This window comes from Phalaenopsis equestris, unplaced genomic scaffold (assembly GCF_001263595.1).
Source record: "Phalaenopsis equestris unplaced genomic scaffold, ASM126359v1 Scaffold000281, whole genome shotgun sequence".
In the NCBI taxonomy this organism is placed as follows: Eukaryota; Viridiplantae; Streptophyta; class Magnoliopsida; order Asparagales; family Orchidaceae; genus Phalaenopsis; species Phalaenopsis equestris.
Genome location: NW_018164723.1, coordinates 286,504 through 305,841, shown reverse-complemented (window position 1 = coordinate 305,841; position 19,338 = coordinate 286,504). Strand labels below are relative to the sequence as shown.

The 19,338-nt window shown below is 35.6% G+C and overlaps 1 protein-coding gene across 2 annotated transcripts in view; it reads right to left on the bottom strand.

Moving 5' to 3' along the window:
* LOC110024941 (probable aspartyl aminopeptidase) overlaps window positions 1-19,338 on the bottom strand; it is an 83,210-nt gene that overhangs the window by 11,575 nt on the left and 52,297 nt on the right. For both annotated transcript variants that reach the window (XM_020725139.1, XM_020725140.1), the window contains exons 7-8: window positions 15,541-15,673; window positions 6,382-6,563 (exon numbers count right to left, since the gene is read on the bottom strand). In XM_020725139.1, coding sequence (XP_020580798.1) covers window positions 6,382-6,563; window positions 15,541-15,673 — 315 coding nt within the window. The remainder of the gene's footprint in view (window positions 1-6,381; window positions 6,564-15,540; window positions 15,674-19,338) is intronic.

The following is a 19,338-nucleotide window of genomic DNA, read 5'->3' as shown; positions in this document are numbered from 1 at the left end:
TTGAAACCAGTACTCTCGCGTCCTCCTGGCGCTTTGCTCTAGTGGAGAAATTTTTGTATGGTCACCCAAAACTGGAGATCATTCGGAAAGATTTTGAGGCTATAAAGCTATTGGCAGTTTGAATATTGGTGGAATATTGGATTACTTGACGGTCGACATATACTGATTCAGTTGTCTCATGATGTCGATTACACTCGTATATTTTCTCGGAAAGTTATCAAGATCGATAACCGTTATATGAATATTCTGAAGTTGACTGTTGAATTCGCCCCGGGTTAAAATTACATCTGTTCAACTTGAAAATTTTTTACTCCTTAGCAACTGCTTACGGTAAGCCTCTCAGAGTTGATAGTCCTACGCTTGCTATCACCAGACCCTCTGTGGCTTGTGTGTTAGTTGAGAGGGATATCACTCAACCAGCTCCGGATGAGGTGTGGATTGGAACCACTCACAACGAGTATTGACAAAATGTTGAAATCGAATCACACCTTCCTTATTGCTCTCATTGTAGTATGTTTGGCCACAACTCTACTATTTTCAATCGTTTACATCCTCATCTAAGGCTGAATATCGCTAAAGAACAACCACCTATTATCCCTGTTGAGAAGATGCAACCTGATCCTCTTCCCAACACCACAGTTCCTGAAGAAGAACAACATACTATACCTACAAATCCAGTTGTGCTTATACCACCCACTGTTACTGAAGAAGACTCACATATATGTCAAGAAACACGAGAGGGCTCTTTTGATCCAATAACAGATCAGCCGGTACAACATGTAGTTGTTTCTAATGTTCAACAATCTACACATCTCCAACACACTTTAGAACAAGATCAGGTGAGTCAATCCTCGGAAGAGGAACGACAGGTCTATTCCAGGAGGAAGAAAAAGAATGGAGGCCAACTCCAGCTCGGAAACATTTTGGACGATACATTGGTTACTACTGCAAATGACAATCATCTTACCAACTTATTAGCTTGCTCCTTCCCTAGAACCAGAGGCAGAGGCAAAACCAAATTGGGTTGCTCTCTAGCCACCTGATACTATGTATTTCAATATTTTTAGACTTTTTCTTAGTCTCTAATATACTTTTCTGTATTTTCTAGTTTTGGAACTCCTTCTGGTTTTGGTGTTGGCAAGGTGTCATGTTGTGCCTTCTAACACATTGTATCTATATATTTCTTTCTGACTAATATATTAGCCTTTTTGGGATTTCTATAAAAAAAATAGACACACACACACACAAACTACATGTTTTAAGGATATATTACCTGATTTAGGGCTTTAAACTTAAAAATTGCATAAATATTAAATTCTAATATTTCTTTAAGAGAAAAGTATTAAATGAACCTCTGATTTTTGCCAAGGTAAACATGGCACAAAAGTCTACAAAAATGTTAATTTAGTCCCCGTATTTTATTTATAGGGGCTAAAATAGTCAGCTTTGATATTCTAGGGATTAGTTTGGCACTTTTATAGACTCTAGGAGTAAAATGGTCCCGTGTAAATATCCGGGGAACCATTTTAGCACTTTACTCATTTCCTCAATTCAGATAACTAATAGAATTGAAAAAAATCTAATCAACAAATGTTTTAGATACAATTACAACTGGTCTGAAGAACATTATCAAGACCTCTGTGATACAATCAACTCTCGCCAAGTCTTATGCTGAGATATGCATTCAAAAGGACACGAGATATGATGCAGTTTATCAGGGGTCGCCCAAAATTCATATGGTGGGTGATAGTGGAATTGAAGAAGCAGCTTAAATATAAAAAATGGTGCTGCTATCGGGAATGCATAATCGCTATGCAAAGGCAACTGTAAGAAACATGCATGGAACCTCAAGTGACTTTTATAAGATAACAAAACTCAGCATAAAAATTATGATTCACATTCGTAATTGAAACTAATGCAAGTAGAAACACACTAAAAGCCAGCTCTTTAAAAATATAAGATTTTGAGGTAACAATGGGTAATCTATTCCATGTAGAATGCATAAAATGTACATGATAGATACAAGTTAAGGTAAATTTTACCATTATTGCCCCAAACATTAGAATGAACATGCATGACCTTTGTAGAAATTTCATTAATCATGGAAAATAATTTGCTGATATCAGTGAATAACTCGTGCAAAAGAACTACAAATAATGTAGCATAATTAAAACAAAATAGATGCAAAGGTAATGGGGTATGACATTGTAAGCACCATTTTCATATAGAGGAAAATCATTAATTTCAAGCATATACTGTTGAATTGAAAAAAGTTCAAAGATTACTGGGGCTAGAAAAAAATGTAAACCTTATGTAATGAATTTGCATGGAATCTAGTAAAAGTGCATGTTTGAGTTCGATTGCTGCATTGCATCACTTATCATAAGCTTACTTAATATGGATCTAGGGTTTTTCGTAAGACGAATTAGTAGAACACATGTTAAAATTCAAATCTGTAAGTACAACCTTCTTGAGGCGCAAAATAATATTGATTTTCAAAATATACTGATGCACTTTTAACTAAGATAATACGAGGGTATCAAAACTTGCAAGTTGGAAATACCTCTTGAAGTCTCAGTTTAAAAATGTAGTTCTTCCAATAGGTTGCCTTGGCATCCAAACATAAGACATATGGCTAAATTTTTTACCAAAAATAGTATATATTCGATGTCTAATCATTGATTTGCAATGGCTGAAGTTCCAAATCATTGGAATAGGTGGAGTGAAATTCCAGCATGAATAATTGAGTGCTAACTCTAAAAAGAGTGCTAGTGGGCTCATTGATAGAAGATGCAAAGTTCAAAGTAAGGTTTGCAAGATGAGAGACAAAATTTGTGAAAGACGACATAGAAATTGTGAACAAAAAACATGACAAGCACTGACACAATTTGCAAGCAATGTCTACTCGATAAGAAAGCAATCAAGAGAAAAATGCAAGTGCAAGGCTTTATTATGACAAGCTATTTTTTAGTAGGCTTGACAAACAAAGTGGAATTTAGATGGGTGGGTAAACAAAATGGCATTGTGAATATTTTGAAATGTGGGACAAATAAGACGATGAAAGAAATTGAGATGAGCATGGATAATTAAGTTTGACAAAAGAAAAGGAGGGGATCATGGGAGAGGGGAGTTTGCTTTCATGCTAAAATTGGAGGGAGTGGTTAAATTAATTTGTTTGCACAACTTGGAGTGATGTGCATGTATAATTTGGATCTTTATATATATATATTTTTTTAAAAAAGCCTAAGGGCTAATATATTAGATAGAAAAGAATACGGATATGTTGTATGAGTGGGCCCAAAAATAGGCACCCAACCCACACAGTACAATACATACAAAAAAACTCAAAAAAAAGGGTACATATAAAAATCAAAAAAGCCAAAAACCACCAAGACACGGAAAAAATGAAGGTCATCCCAATTTAGTCATGCCACTGCCCCTATTTCTTTGAAGGGATCCAACTAACAAATTGGTAAGGTGCGTACCTTTACCCGAAGTAACCAAAATATCATCCATAAAAATCCTGAGCTCAAGTAGATCTTCATTCTTCTTCTTCCTCCTGGAAATGTAAATTTGTCATTCCTCATCCGAAGAGTCAGTCTGATGAGGTGGTAGAGTTGTAGCAGAACGATTACCAATCGTTGTACCCACAATAGGTTCTAATAAATGTGAAGTACGAGTTGTCTCTACACCGGATACTTCCTGAAGATGGGGAGCTGCGAGGTTCTCCTGCTTATAAGTCTAAACACTATCTTTTGTAGGTAATAGTCCTTCAATATTGTGTCAGGGGGGTCCACAAGGGCAACAGACACCTCCTGTCTTGTGGTAGTATCCTCCCCAGGTGAAACAGATATGTATAGAGCAGTGGGGTTAGACCAATCCTGTGGCATTTATCAAAGTTATGCACAAACATCTTACAATTGGTACAATAAGAAGGTTTGTGTTCCATGACGATTTGTTGTCAATATCCATTATGAGTTGTGCCCAGTCAGACTTCAGTAATATCAGATAAAATAATATCCTTTTCCACAAGTATTCTGGCCACAGAAGATCTGGTTAGATTGTAAGTAGGTAGATCTAGCTTTATAGAGTCCCCAAGAATGACCCCAATAGAGTAGAGAACCTGATGATGAAAAAAGTACAACTTGAGACCAGGTAGACTAAACCATACCGGTGCAGTGGAAGTTTCATAATTTGGGTCAAAATCATGAGACCACTTGAGTAACTTTATTGACTTGTCTGCAATATTAAGATATTTTTTTGGAGAAAATCAGAGTGTAGTCTTCAGTCGCGGTTAGTTGAATCAACACGTCTCACATCCTTGAGTTTCACTTTCCATTTGTCTACTAGTTTAAGATCATTAACACTCATTTTGATAACTTTCATAAGTGGGTGCCCCCACTGAAATTTTCCAATAAAAGCAAGCTTGAATTTCTCTGTCAGGGTTGAAATTTCTAAGTCAGAGAAAAATATTGTTGTTTTCCCATATTTCCTACTCTTCTAACAAAAAGGCAATCACATGAACTATCATGAGAATCCTTATAGCTCGAGGAGAAGAAAACCACCGACTCCACCAAAGGAGGCTTTATCAGGTTCAACCAAAGAAGAAGGGAGCGCCATCAGAGCAGGGAGATCCACCCGCTAGAATGCTGTTGGCGTACTCCTGTTGCGAGGTCTCTGACACGCAAACGAACTAAACCGAAGCTTTCGGGCAGAGAGAGGCGAACGTCAGCGTCGAAACAGAAGAACGAAGCAGACGCAACAGATGCCGACGCATACGCGAGCTGCAACAGAATCAGATGCGACAAAAATGAACGAGACACAACAGACGCAGACGTGAGCTGTCGGCGTCGAAGAGACGCAGTAAAGTCGGGACGAAGCGAAGGATGAGGAGCGAGAGTCGACGAAACAGAGGCGAGGTGCGAGCCCTCTCCTTCGAGCGACAGAATCAAATGCGACAGAAATCACCATTGGAAACCCTAGCAGAGCTCTCAACCGCAGCCGACATCGTGATGGATCTTATATATTTACATATAACAGATCAGCCGGTACAACATGTACTTGCTTCTAATGTTCAACAATCTGCACATCTCCAACACACTTTAGAACAAGATCAGATGAGCCAATCCTCGGAAGAGGAATGACAGGTCTATTCCAAGAGGAAGAAAAAGAATGGAGGCCGACTCCAGCTCGGGAACATTTTAGATGATACATTGGTTACTACTGGCAATAACAATCATCTTACCTTATTAGCTTTCTCCTTCCCCAGAACCAGAGGTAGAGGCAAAACCAAATTGTGTTGCTCTCTAGCCACCTGATACTATGTATTTCAACATTTTTGAACATTTTCTTTGTCTCTAATGTACTTTTCTGTATTTTCTAGTTTTGGAACCACTTGTGGTTTTGGTGTTGGCAGGGTGTCATGTTTGGGCCCTCTAACACATTGTATCTGTATCTTTATTTCTGGTTAATATATTAGCCTTTGTTGGGCTTTCTATAATATATATATATATATATATACACGCACTTGATATTCTGCAAACAAGAAATATATATATATAGGGTCTTAGGAGTAAGTTTAGTCATCAATCTCTATTATAGAAGTTTTTTTCCCATTTATAAAAATATGGTTACAAAGATGAGCCCAAATTTTAAATTCATCTAATTTAAACCTAACTTAAAATTAAATTCAAAAATAACATATATGAACATAATAAATCTAACAAAAAATAAAAAAATTGCCATCATTAAATATAACTCTAAAAAAGGTTGAAAAAATTGGCTTGGTTTAGCTCCTTTGTAGCCCAATTAAACTTATGATTGCTCTATGAAAATCTTGTCTTTTCTGGGTTAAACCAACAAATTTGTATTATCACATATTAATAACAAATTCTCTTTTTTCGATTCGGTTTAGCTCCATAAGGATAATAAAGTGTAAAAGTTGGCATTACATAATTATTGTAGCAACAAAAGTGATGCACCTACCGCTATAAATACTAAGCTTGCAAGTTTTTTATTCTCTATTTCTAAAATCGATTTGTAAAATTGAATTTTTTTACATCGTGTACCAACTTTAATTGTGACAGATCATAAGGAATTCATGGAAGGGCCTTCCAAGGCTTACTCTACATTAATAACATCATAACATCATGATATGCATCCTCGCATCCTCAAAAAAAAAAAAGATGACGAAAAAATATATATATTTGCCACAATGGAAAATATCAAAATGGAAAGATTGTAGCAAAAATGAGTATATAGACCTTCAGCTCCTCAACAAATACAATTTCTATGTGGCACGATAAAATGCAGTACAAAGAATTGTGAGGTTCAAGTAAACATAGTAAATTCTATGATAAATCATAATTCAATGAGCACTACCTGAACTGGAATTTTATAAATTTTTGCCACTTCCTTAAAGAGAAATGCAGTCACAGAACTTGTAGCATAGCGTTGGTTAGCATTATGTTTAATAACTAGCCCTTTCTGTAGTTCTGGCCTGTGGTGCTCCTCATATTTGTCTAGGAAGTTTGGGTGCACTCCATGAGCCATGTCTGCAGAGACTGAGAAAAGCAAAGGACTTACCCTGATGACGTATTAAGAACTAATAGCTTAAATTTGAATAAGCGCCAAGTATAAAAAGTTAAAAACAAATGCTTTTCAAGCCACAGTTCTTTTCATCATCGGGCTTACATGAAAATATATGGCTGAAAATCAATTAAGTAAAAAACTACTAGCAAGCATCTACAAGAATACTGTTCATAATATTCATTGCAGTATGACGCTCTATATTATCATATTACGCTAACTCTTTGAAAATTGGTCTTCGAGAAGAAAAATGTTTCGAGCATTTAAAGGAAAGACCCTGATTGTCATTTATAAGTTAAACTAATTAATATGACTAGCTAAAAATAATACTTCTGCGGTACATTTATGATTTTCTTATTAATAATAGTTAAAGAATAAAAACAAAATTGGTTTTGATATGGTTGCAAAATCATTGGTTAGGGTATAAGCCCAAAAATATTAGAAGGTGAAGATTGTGAGTGTAGAAATTTCTCTCTCTCTCTCGTGCCGGCAACTTAAAAAACTTTGAGAAAATCTGGTTGACGATTTGATTTGGACAACTTAGGAAACACTTGATTTATTTATTCCTTTCCGATTCAATGCTATTTTATTTTTAATTTCAGACTTATTTATTTTCCTTTCCTAATTTAAGTTACATATATTTGGTAACTTTTAAATTAGAGGGATTGTTTTCCATATATATATATATATATATATGCATGCGGAGGCCCAGGGCTCCCTATTTGTTGGTGGTTGTGGTTGTGGAGCTGGGGACTTTCTCTGGTTACGGGCTGGGGGACTGTGTTGGGTGTTTTTTGTTTGGTATTATATTTTAAGCATGGAGGCCCAAAGCTCCTTTGATACATTTGTGATGATGGTTTGGAGGTTCTATATTGGAGACTTGGGGGATACAGCAATAGGACTGGTTTTACGGGTGCGCTTTTTAGGCCCGGTTGGATTGTCTTTGCTGCTTGGGGGGGTTGGAGGAACGAGGACCACTACTTCTATTCTAACCACTTGGATTTACTGTTTCTTCAGTCTTTTTGAGTTGCAGGTTTTGGACTCTTTGGGTCAGACTGCGATTTCCTGCTTTCGAGATGTCGTTGGTTGGCATACAAATTCTATTATTTTTGTTTCTTTTGATATACATGCTCATAGAAGGTATATGTCACTCTTTTAGGTATACGTTTTGGTTTGATACATGTATAAATAGGTTAATTTTACTTTTATTCCAGCAATTTTTCTTTTTTGGGTGGAGTTGTATTGAGGAAAATGGAACCTCTAGGATTTTATGTATTTTTTTTTTTTTTTAGCGAGGAGCCACGTTTCCCACTAACCTATAGTAAGTCTTTTTGATATTAACGCGTAAGGAGCCACGAGCTGCTCTTTCTATATATTCATGCAGCTGACCCACTTAGTGGGATAAAGGTTTTGTTGCTGTTGTTGTTGTATATATATATATATATATATGCATGCTACATGTAAATAATACAATCATAGAAATTATTCCTCTTAAAACCATATTTTCTACATGGTATCAAAAACCCTAAAATAAACCCTAGAATCTATCTACTAGATCTCTGCTGCAGGTCCCTATCTCTTCCGCCAACTCGGAAAATCTCCTATGTCGGCCACAAGCAGAGGAATTAATTGTTCATCCCTGTAGCAGCAGCAAGCCGGAATCTACTCTTCCCTGCAGCGGAACTCCTCCCCGCATCTTTTTTCCCCTACAACAGCCAAAATTTGTTTATCTCTATTGTGAAACTCCTCCCCGTGTGTCCCCTTTTCCCTTCAGGCCTCCTTCTCGGCTCCTCCCTGCAACATAAATCCCCTGTTTGATCTTCTCCTCCTCCCAGAACTCTCACTGCAGCCCTCCTCTGCATTCTTCAATCATTGTAATCTTCCTATAATAGCAACAGCAGCAAAAACAGTGGCGGTAAGAAACAACATGAGCAACACCGACAGACAAGCAACAACATGAGTAGTCGTTCGTTTCTTCCTTTCCTACAGCAACCTTCCATCTATCTGCAGGAACTGCACTCAACTTTCACCACTGCAGTCAACTAGAAGCAGTCCTAAATACTTTTGGGGTTGATGACCAAACATAGGATGAAAATTTCAAATTCTACTCCGGAGGATAATTCTGAATCAGAGACAATGGATTCTGTCCAGACAACTCCTAAATTCTCAAACTTTATCACAAATCATAAACTCAATGACCATAATTACCCTCAATAGTCCCACCCAGTGTTTATTTATATTTGTGGTAAAGAGAAAGAAGAACATCTCACAGAAAAAGACATAGTTCCTTAGATCACTGATCCCAACCACTATACATGAAAGAATCGATCATATGGTTGTCTTGGCTAGTCAACTTGATGACCACTGAAGTGGGAGAAAATTTTTTACTCCACAAAAATGCCAAAGAAACTGGGTGGTTGCATGGGAAACATATTCCAACATTGAAAACACTTCAAAGTTATCGAAATCAAGCTGATTCGGGGTAGGACTAACTCAGAATTTAGATGAGGTGACAAGGAGGATCTTGGGAATAAAGTCTCTTCCACCTACCCATGAATCATTTGCTAAAGTCGGGAGAGAAAAGAGCAAAAAGAAGCTAATGCTGGCTAAAAATGAGGGATCACCAAGTAATGAAAGCTCGTCCTTGTACACTCATAATCATGATTTTAAAATTGCAATGATGAACTGATCATTCAATCGATTCAGTCCAAGCTCAGAACTATTTAAGCATAGAACCGAGATTTAATTGGTCAAAATCAGTGAGCCAGACCGGATTTTAAAGAACCGATCAGTTCAGATATTATTCAATTTTAGCCTTTTGATTTTAATTGCATGACCAGAAATAAGATATTTAATTAAAAAAATATAAATATCACGTCTTAAATTTTTATTTAGAATATTGTTGAAAGTATTCAATAGTATTATCTTAAATTAAAATTTTATTTATTGAATAGATAAAAATAATATTAATATATTATTATTTAATTATTTAAATTATATTAAAATAATTTAAATATATATTATGTAATCCGGTTCAACCCCGATTAAACCATTGAACCTTGAACATTTAATTTTTCCGGTTCCATGCCCAATTCGGTTTTCACAACATTGTTCATAATTACTCATATGTCTCAAAGCACAAGAAAAATCGTCCCACATGTGACTATTGCAAGAAGATTAGACATATCAAGGAAAAATATTGAAAAATTCATAGAAAGCCTGTAGACGGAAACCAAGAAATGGAAGGAAAGATGAAGAGAAAAAAAGACTAATGTTGCTACCACATTCGTCGGGTCGGCTTAACCATGCTCTAAAGGAACAGCTTGAACTACTGAAAAATTCTATTGGGAGATAATTCAAAGCAGTAACCTAACTCGTAACCCACCAAGGTAATATATCATTCTCTCATCTTGCCAGTAATGAAAAATTTAAAACATAGATTATAGATTCATGAGCCTCTGATCATATATCTAAAGACATCAATGCTCTAGTCAACTATCAAAAAGCTTCTACATTTAGAACGGTAAAACATGCAGATGGACACACTCAGACATTGCGGGGAAAGAAGATATAGAGCTCTCTTAAAATATTACTCATTCCTCAATTTGTATAGTTGAACTGTAATTTAATTTCAATCAGTAAGGTTACTCATGATATGAAATGTATAACTAAATTCCTTACAAATTCTTCTGAATTTTATGTGTTGGAATTGGGGAAAGTGATTGGCAGTTTAGAAATATATCAAAACTTATACCAGTTTAAGAAAAGTCTCTCTCTAAACACACAAATGACCCACCTCCATTTTCAAGTTTGTCGATTTTATGTCTATAAAAAATCAGGTCTCATTATAACATTATCGCTTGGGTCATCCTAATTTCAATTATGTTTTTAAGTTGTATACTCATTTGTTTATCAATAAAAAACTTAATTTTTGTTGATGTGAGATTTGTTAACTTGTTAAACACACTAGAAATAGTTATCCTCTAACCCAGTACAAACCCTCAAACCCTTTTGTCATTATCCACAACGAAGTTTGGGGACTTTCCAAAGTGAAAACTCTAAGTGACGCCAGATGATTTGTCTCATTCATTGACGATCACACTATAACTATTGAGGTATTCCTAATGAAGGAGAAATTTAAAACATCCTGAATATTTCAAACCTTCAATGACATACTCAATTCCAATGCAAAATTCAGATACAAAAAATTGATAAAGTAAAGGAATATCTCAACTCCATCCTTGGGTCATACCTTTAAAAAAAAGAAAGTATTCATGTGAGTTCATGTATTGATGCTTCACAACAAAACAGTATAGCTGAGAGAAAGAACAAATATCTCCCTAAGATATCCCGCTTAATTATGATGTCCCGTCAAGTTCCAAAATGTTTTTTAGAAGAAGCAATTCTTACTGCAACAAACATAATTAATCAAACGTCTAGTCAAGTACTTAACTTCAAAACACGTTTTCGTGTTTTGATGATTACCAATCCTCACATCAAAACATTTTGTTCTACTATACCACTATTTTTTTCTCAGCCATCTAGGTATCATACACGAACTTCAAAACACGTTTTCGTGTTTTGATGATTACCTATCCTCACATCAAAACATTTTGTTCTACCATATCACTATTTTTTCTCAGCCATCTAGGTATCATACACACCTAATGTGATTAAACTCATACAATGTTGTGATCCTAGCTCAGGCCTAGCTTATACAATAGACTGAGTTAATTAGTCATCCTCCGATTCACCCATTGAGCTAGCATATAAAGAGAATAAAATTAAACCCACACTAAAATGTCCCGGGGAAACCTACATTAATCAAGTGAACCATAGGGGAGCACATATGAATCATATAGCCAAACTAGTCAATTTTCATCCTAGTCAACACTATTGTACAACTAAGCCTCTGATTGAACTATGTGGAGCCTATTCTAAGTATCCTAGGGGACCTACCTTACAACTTGGAACCATAGATCGAGATTAATTTAAATTACAAGTGCAAAACTATGTGTTTTGGTTTTAGTGGTGATCAGAACAAAAGAATTGAACTTAACTTAAAGTTCCATGTCGGATATGTATGCAATTGTTTAATCAGATGAGCAGTAACTTAAAGGTTCGTGAAATTTGCGATAAATTCTCAATATAAATTGATGCCTATTTTATACATTCATTTTGAAAGCATGTAATTGTCGAAACGATGTTGGAAGCTTAAGTTTTATGCTGTAAATTTAAAATGGGCCACTAATGAAGCACTGTTTTACTCGATGTAAAATTTATTTTTTCTGTTCAACATACAGTATGGTACAATTTCCACAGAATAATCACTACCAAAGTTGATAGCATTCTAGGACTCCTGAAAGGCATTTGGGAAGCGGAATTCGTTGGGAAGTGGTTGTTGAATGGTGAGGGAAGGCTAATATGTGAGGTCGATAGTATTTGGAATGGATCGTGTGAAAAAAATCTGTTGTTGGACAGCTGATTCGGCGTCGTCGGCAGTTGTCCCGGCTGAAATCAGCAATTAGGATATCGAAAGAGCGAGATATGGGCGGCGAGGGGATTCCACCACCTTCTCCTAATCAAGATACAGATACACGACTTACAAAAGAATTGGATACAACAGTCTGGAAAAAAAAAAAAAAAATCAAAGAAACTTCTCTCAATTTATAAAATTAGAAAAAAAAATGAAAACCAAATAGCCTTGCTTTAGCATACAGAAAAGTCCTCTAATAGAAAAAACCTAATTTAAAAATAAGAAAATAGGAAAAAAATAAAAAAGAAAATCAAATATTGAAGAAGTTGGATCGGGACTGCATCCTGGGCGAAATGGCATCCTGCGATCTCGTGGTAAATGCGAGATCCCGCGCCCGCGTTTCTGAAGAAACACTTCTCGTGCCATTCTCCAAAAGAAGAGTTTTGCCTTCTACCACGAAGCTTCTGAAATCAACCTACCATTAGAAAAGTATCATCTTACTATGCTTGAGGCAATCCCACTGCAAAATTTATGCTAATGTCCACTTCAAACAGCTTTAAAACACAAACATCCTTCCAAAGTCTATCCTAATAGAATAAATATACATCTTTTTGGCACAACCAAAGCGAGAAATTGTATATAGATGAGTATTCTCACGAGCCATTAAATATATAACATGTTTCTTCCACTTCTCATAATCAGTTGGGTGCATTAAATAAAATGTCGATTTAGCAAAAACAAAATCTTGGAATGAGATCTACGACATGCTAAAAATCTCTACGGTAGCCATCCAGAAGGTAAACTTTCACTCAAGATATTTGACAACTCCTTCAACCGGGGTTGTCCTTTTCTAGTATTGGCTCCTTAAATTCTCCATCTTCTAGGACAACCAATGCTAATTCGGCTAGAGTCTATCTCCTAGGCTAGGCTCAACTTGAATCACTAGCATCTCTCCCTTGTCGGTTGTCGGTTGTGAGTTGATACTCCTCTTTGACGTTTTTATGCTCTCATATGTCACTGTAAATTCCTTCAATTGCTCCCTACTTAGTGAAAGATATCATCATCTTGTTTTGGCAATCTGATACAATATAACCAAAGCTATGACACTTGAAACACTTTTGGGTTGGGACAGATCTCAAAGCGTTGGCACTAGTGGACTCCACTTTTTCTCCACTTTGGACGGATTTATTCTTAGGCGGGTTGAATGCTCCACTAGGTGTACTCTTAATACATGATCCTAAGGTTGAATTATGTCTGCAAGGAGTGACGATCACCTGGTAATGATTTTGTTTCTCCATTTTCAAAGCCAGGGTTTGTATATCGAGAAAGGGCCAATACGATAACATTTATACCACATTCCTAATGGACGATCTCAATCCTCCAAGATACCTCGCTACTCTGATATTCCATGTCAAATCGACGTGACATCAAATTTTCTTTATTGAAAACTTCTCGATGGAAGGGATTTACTTCCACCCCTCAATCCAGCGAGTCAACCTTGTGGCTACGGATGACCTTTCTGGTTTGTCATCTCTCAAAAGCGGCAACTCCTTGTTGCAGTTAGAGGATTTTTCGCTTCATATCCTCCATAGAAAGTTCTTTGGACACCTCGCTAAAAGTTTTTCCTTGGCGGTAAAGCATCCTTTTATCCTAATCATATTTTCGAAGGGTGTAGGGTTGTAAATCAAGGTTGGTCAGGGGTAGGTGGTAGCTATGGTGATGGATTTTTGGTGAATGTAGAATGATTGGATTTTAAAAATATAGGATTGAGGTAACAAACTGAGGTAGAAATGACCTAAGAAAAAAAAAATTGATGAGGGTGTTAGGTTAGGTTGTATGGAATCTTGGTTTAAATGTAGGAAAGATAAATGCATAAAAATTTAGGGTTAATCAAGCTTTGATACCAGATGAAACATTTCAAGGACTCCTAGAAGGAACTTAGAAAGCAAATTTCACTTGGAGGTGGTTATGGAATAGGGAGAGAAGGCTAACATGTGTGATCAATGACATTTAGAATAGATTGCTGAGATAAATCTATTCGACAACAACTTTGACGTCGTCAGCGGTTGTACTGTTTGAAATCCGCAAGTTGAATGGTGAAAAGGGAGAAAGGCAAGATACCAGTCGTAATGAGGTTCCATCACTAGTTCCTAAGCAAGATACAAATACACCACTTACAAAAGAAAGAGAATATAACACTCAGAAGAGCAAAATTCAAAGAAACATCTCTTAATTCATAAAATAAAAAAAAGCCAAATAGCCTCATTACAACATATATAAAAGTCCCCTAATAAAAAATACCTAATTAGGAAATAGGGAAATGGGAAAGAAATAAAAAAGGAAATAAAATTTTGTAGAAGTTGGATAGGGACTGCATCCTGCAATCATGGAATGATCCACTATCTCGCGGTAAACGAGAGATTCGACATCCACAACCCTGAAGAAACGCGTCTTGCGTCAACGGTACCCATTCATTCACTAGAAAGTTTCCTCTGGCAAAAGTTATTGCTAAAGCTGTAGAAGTGAGGTACGAATCAATTATTTTATCATATTATATTGCCTAACTAAAACAGTAAGATCAATTTTGTCATAATGATGAATGAATCAAACACTATGTTTGACTAAACTACGATATACATCCTCATGAATCATGGTCATAATATACCAAGTATCATTTTCGCAAGGGTTGGTTTTGTAAAACCTCCTCCCTCTTCATTCCCACTTAGTATTGAACATGGTGTTAACTCTATTTTCTATTAACCTTTACAAAAAAAATTTTAGCCACGTTAAATTTGTTATACACAATTTCATTTTCATACATTCATGCTAGTTCTATCAACCCTTTTTATTATTAAATCTCGCTTTTATGGATGATCTCCAAAACCACCTAAAGCCAATTTTTATACAACTTCATGTGAGTTGATCCAACATTCTATAACAAATTGTTCCACAATTCATTTCCATACATTCAAATCAGTTCTATCTACCCTTCTTATTATCGAGCTCCTTCTTATCGTTGCTCTTATCGTTGATCTACTGAACCGCCTAAACCTATTTTCATAGAACTTCATCTGTTCCAATAAAAAAGTCTACAAACAAAATTTATATATATTCTATCATTCCAAATTTTATCACATCCATCTTAACATTCATCATCATAAAATAAATATTAAAACAAATTGGAAGATATCTGAAGATTTTAAAATATATCACATACGGTTTTAAATCAAGTTAATATCCAAAGGAGCATATTTCTTAGGTGGCATTCTCTATAAGCGAATTGGTATAGATAATCAGGTAAGATATTTATGGAAAAAGGGAAAAAAATGAGGTGTTGTAAATGTGCGTGTCAATATATTTCTGATCAACATATGAGGTTTAAAAATTTTCTGGATTCTATTTAACATCAAAAATATCTGAATTAGCTATAGTGAGTCCGAATCAAATTTTGAAAAATAGAAATTGCAATGAAATACCTAAAAAAGATGACCTTATTGTGCGCCCAAAAGCTCCCTCACCAATTTGATCATTAGCTAAGCAACTAACTATTCGTTTCATGGCTTGGAACATAGTAGGTGCACCAGCTCCTTGTACAGAATTAGATCCAACCTATAAAGATTAATAATGAGAAATGTATACTTCGGTGTCAAAGAATAAGAATGTCAAGTTTCATTAGCACAAAAAACCTAGCAAGATATTCACTGAAATGAGCCACTTTAGTTAATTGCTTTCTATTTAATTATATATACCCCAAATGCACAAAATAAACACGAAAATCAATACAGACCATGAATATTTCATAATAAACCCATCATTATTAATTCTTTTCTTAAATAGTGGTTGTTCAACGAGGGAGTTTTTACATGAAACGAAGTTCAGCTAGCCCCAAATCGACTTACAAAGAATTGGAGAGTCAGGCTATAATTCCTTCATTCCTATAAAGGAGCTATTTTTTTTTTTTCCGTTAACTTGAACGATTATCCAAATAAATTGACGAGCAATCAACCAATCTTAAGCTTTGACTTTAAAATTATCCAATGCAAGAAAATCAGTATTAAATTTCTTCCAATAAAAAAGTCGGTAAAAATTCTAGGTATGCCACTTTATGTCAGATTTGGTACATATGGTAAGCAAGGATCTTTATCTATATGAAACCTTATATAGACAACGGAATAAAAAAAATATCATGAATATTGTCTTGTTACATATAACTTAGTGCATGAGGAAGCAAGAACGGAATCCAAATCTACATATAGTAGAAAGTAAATGTGAAACAATACTAAGGGATTGTTTGGTTGTCAGTAAAAAAAAATCCAGAGTATTATAGAATACAGTGTATTATAATTACAGTGTAATATGCCCTATTTGGTTGCTTAGTTGTCTATGAAGTAAATACAATGAAATTATTTTTCCTGTTTGGTTATATGCATGTAAAGTAAAATAAAAAACAATGTATTAGAAATACTTGAGATTGTTTGGTTGTTTGTAAAATAAATACAAATAAATTATATTATATAATTATTTAAAATTTTGTAATAAAATGATGTGCATTATCATATTGATGTGTCATAAAAAAATTTATATCATCAAGCATGAATCTCTATGCATTTTTAAAAAATAATCTTTCAAATTCCAATTTAAATTATTCAAGCCTCGATTTCAAAAAGTTTATAATCGAACTAATCATCTCAATAAGATGAGCCCGATGATATCAAAGTTGATCAAATCCAACTCCAATCAAACCCGGATCGGGTTGTACTTTGTTTCCAATTGATACTTGTAATATCAAATTTGAAATTTTATTTGTGGATGCTATGTTTGTAAAACATGATTAAACAGTCATGGATGTACAAGAAAAGTCATCTAAGGGATAAAATACCTGTATATATACAAGTTCTATATTTCCACAGCAGGAATAACAGTTAGCACATCATGTGATCGACAACCACGATACCAACTGTTTCTTCCTAGACTTGGAGTGTACCAGAGGTTCTAAGGCCCCTGTATGAGTCTCCGAAAAATTCAAATATATACATAACACCTAATTCTCCTATTTAGGTATGAGATATGCGCATACATAAAAATACCTAATTATGCAAATCTTCCAAATAAATAAAAAAGGGGTATTTACCTGCATAACACCTAATTCCTATGTATTTAAAAATCAAACACTTAATTTTTATCTTTTACATTTATAACACCCACGGCTCTCATAACACACAAAAAAACAACCAGTTTACCTTTTAAAAAGTGAAACAAATCTTATCATGAATAAAAAAGGGGGCATGTATGTAAAAATTGAACTTTACATGTTAGATATGTAAATACATAAAAATTGAGTGGTATATATGCAAATCTTACAAAAAAAAAGGCGTTTACATACATACCACCTAATTACTTTGAAACAATTAGACTTTAAAATTATTTCTGCCGTTTATTAGTAAAATACCATAACTTGGAATGTACTCTGTTTAAAAATATTTTGTAATACTTGCAAAGCTTTTGAAAATGATAACAAGATGAATTGAAAAAGGCATAAAAGCAAATGATGCAAAAACTTTATTGCTTTAGGAACTGAACTCGATTGCAAAAGATCTTTCAGTCGATGCATGTTTTATGTTATGAAAACACAATTAAATAGGAATCTGCCATAGCAGTTGCACTCATGTATGCCACAGCTATAAATAGTGAGAGCTCATGGCTCTAGCATCCTATTTCAAGAAAAATAAAAACGCATTCAAGCTTTATAATCGTCCAAAAGGCTATCTATGAAAGAAATAAGCCTCTTGAGCTTGCTAACCCCATCCGATTCAAGCCCAATGTTCATCTCGACGGCCATGGAGTCGACCACCACTCGAGCCGCATGATTGAAGTAGAGCACCCCTCGTGAACAACTTCCATTGTTGTTGGTCCTATTCGCACACAGGCCCTAGTATCTACTATGATGAAGACGAAGCATCACATTGAAGATGGTGCCCTCATGGCTTCTTCTGCCATTCTAGCAGTGAATTTCATGAGACAAGAAACTTACTTAAAGAGATAAGAAACGTAAATTGAGAAAGAAAAGGTAAAAGAGAAACATTTGATGCAATAAATTAACTTACGGAAGTTGTAAGGCAGAGAATGCATGGAATATGATCAGTGTATTATAGTCAGAAGCACGAGTGAGGCAGCAGTGACCAAACGAAAGTATGAAACATGATGGGTTTTCGCAAGAAATTACGCGCTAGGGAGATGAAGGTGAGCAAGCACGGGATAAAATGATTTTACACGTGATTTCGGTTAAGCTTTAAATGCGGAGATTATAGCCTAATCTCAAATTTTATAGTTTGGTGGGATGTTCATTTAACTTTATTGACTCCTCGCCTCATCTTCCCGATTGTTCGATTCCTCTTCTTAAGCTTCCTCGATTTCCCTTGTTTCCTCTTCCCCTTGTTCAGCTCTTTGTTTCCTCTCCCACTCTTTGGATGTTTGATTCCTCATACCCCGGTAACTGAAATGGAACATTACATAATTGTAGCCCGAATGATGCGAGTGTCTGATGCCCAACTGCACTGTTCAGGTTTTGTGATGGTTGATCGTCCCTAGCTGGGAGTAGCGCTTCTTCTTTTAGAAGGGGCCCACTTCAAGTTATCGAAGGTCTATTTATTTGTTTTGTTGGTGTCTTAAAGTTTTCATGCGATGTTGTGAAACAACTGTTGACATCTCGATTTTCTCGTCTAGGGATATATCCAAGAGTTCGAGTGGCGCTCCAGCAATATCTCGCTCCTGAAATTGTGATTATCCTTCCACCTAACTTCCCCTTCATTTCCGCATCGCTTCACGCTGACCCCTTATTTGTCGTCGCCGCCCAGAATAGTGCCTCCTACTGTTTTCCCCACACACCTGCTCCAATTCCAAACTTGTTGTCACCCAGGACATCAAGTAAATGTTGCCTTCCAGTTGTTTTCCCTGCGGTCCACCACACTTCCATACTTGTCGCCACTCAAAACAGCAAGTCAATATTAATTTCCCTCTCGAGCCCGCCACCCGCTCCACTTCCCTATCTTGTTCCTGCCCTTCCACACCCCTAATAGAAAACTTTAATATCATTGGTATCAAAAATAACTTAATCCCCGTCCTATTCTAGGCCTACTAAAATCCACCCATACCGAACCCAAACACTACCCAAAACCATCCCATTGCAGGTGATTTTTCAAATCAGCCAACCAAAAAATTTTTTTCTCCACCCTAAATCAACCTCATACACCATTTTTCATCTCTCAAACCTAAAC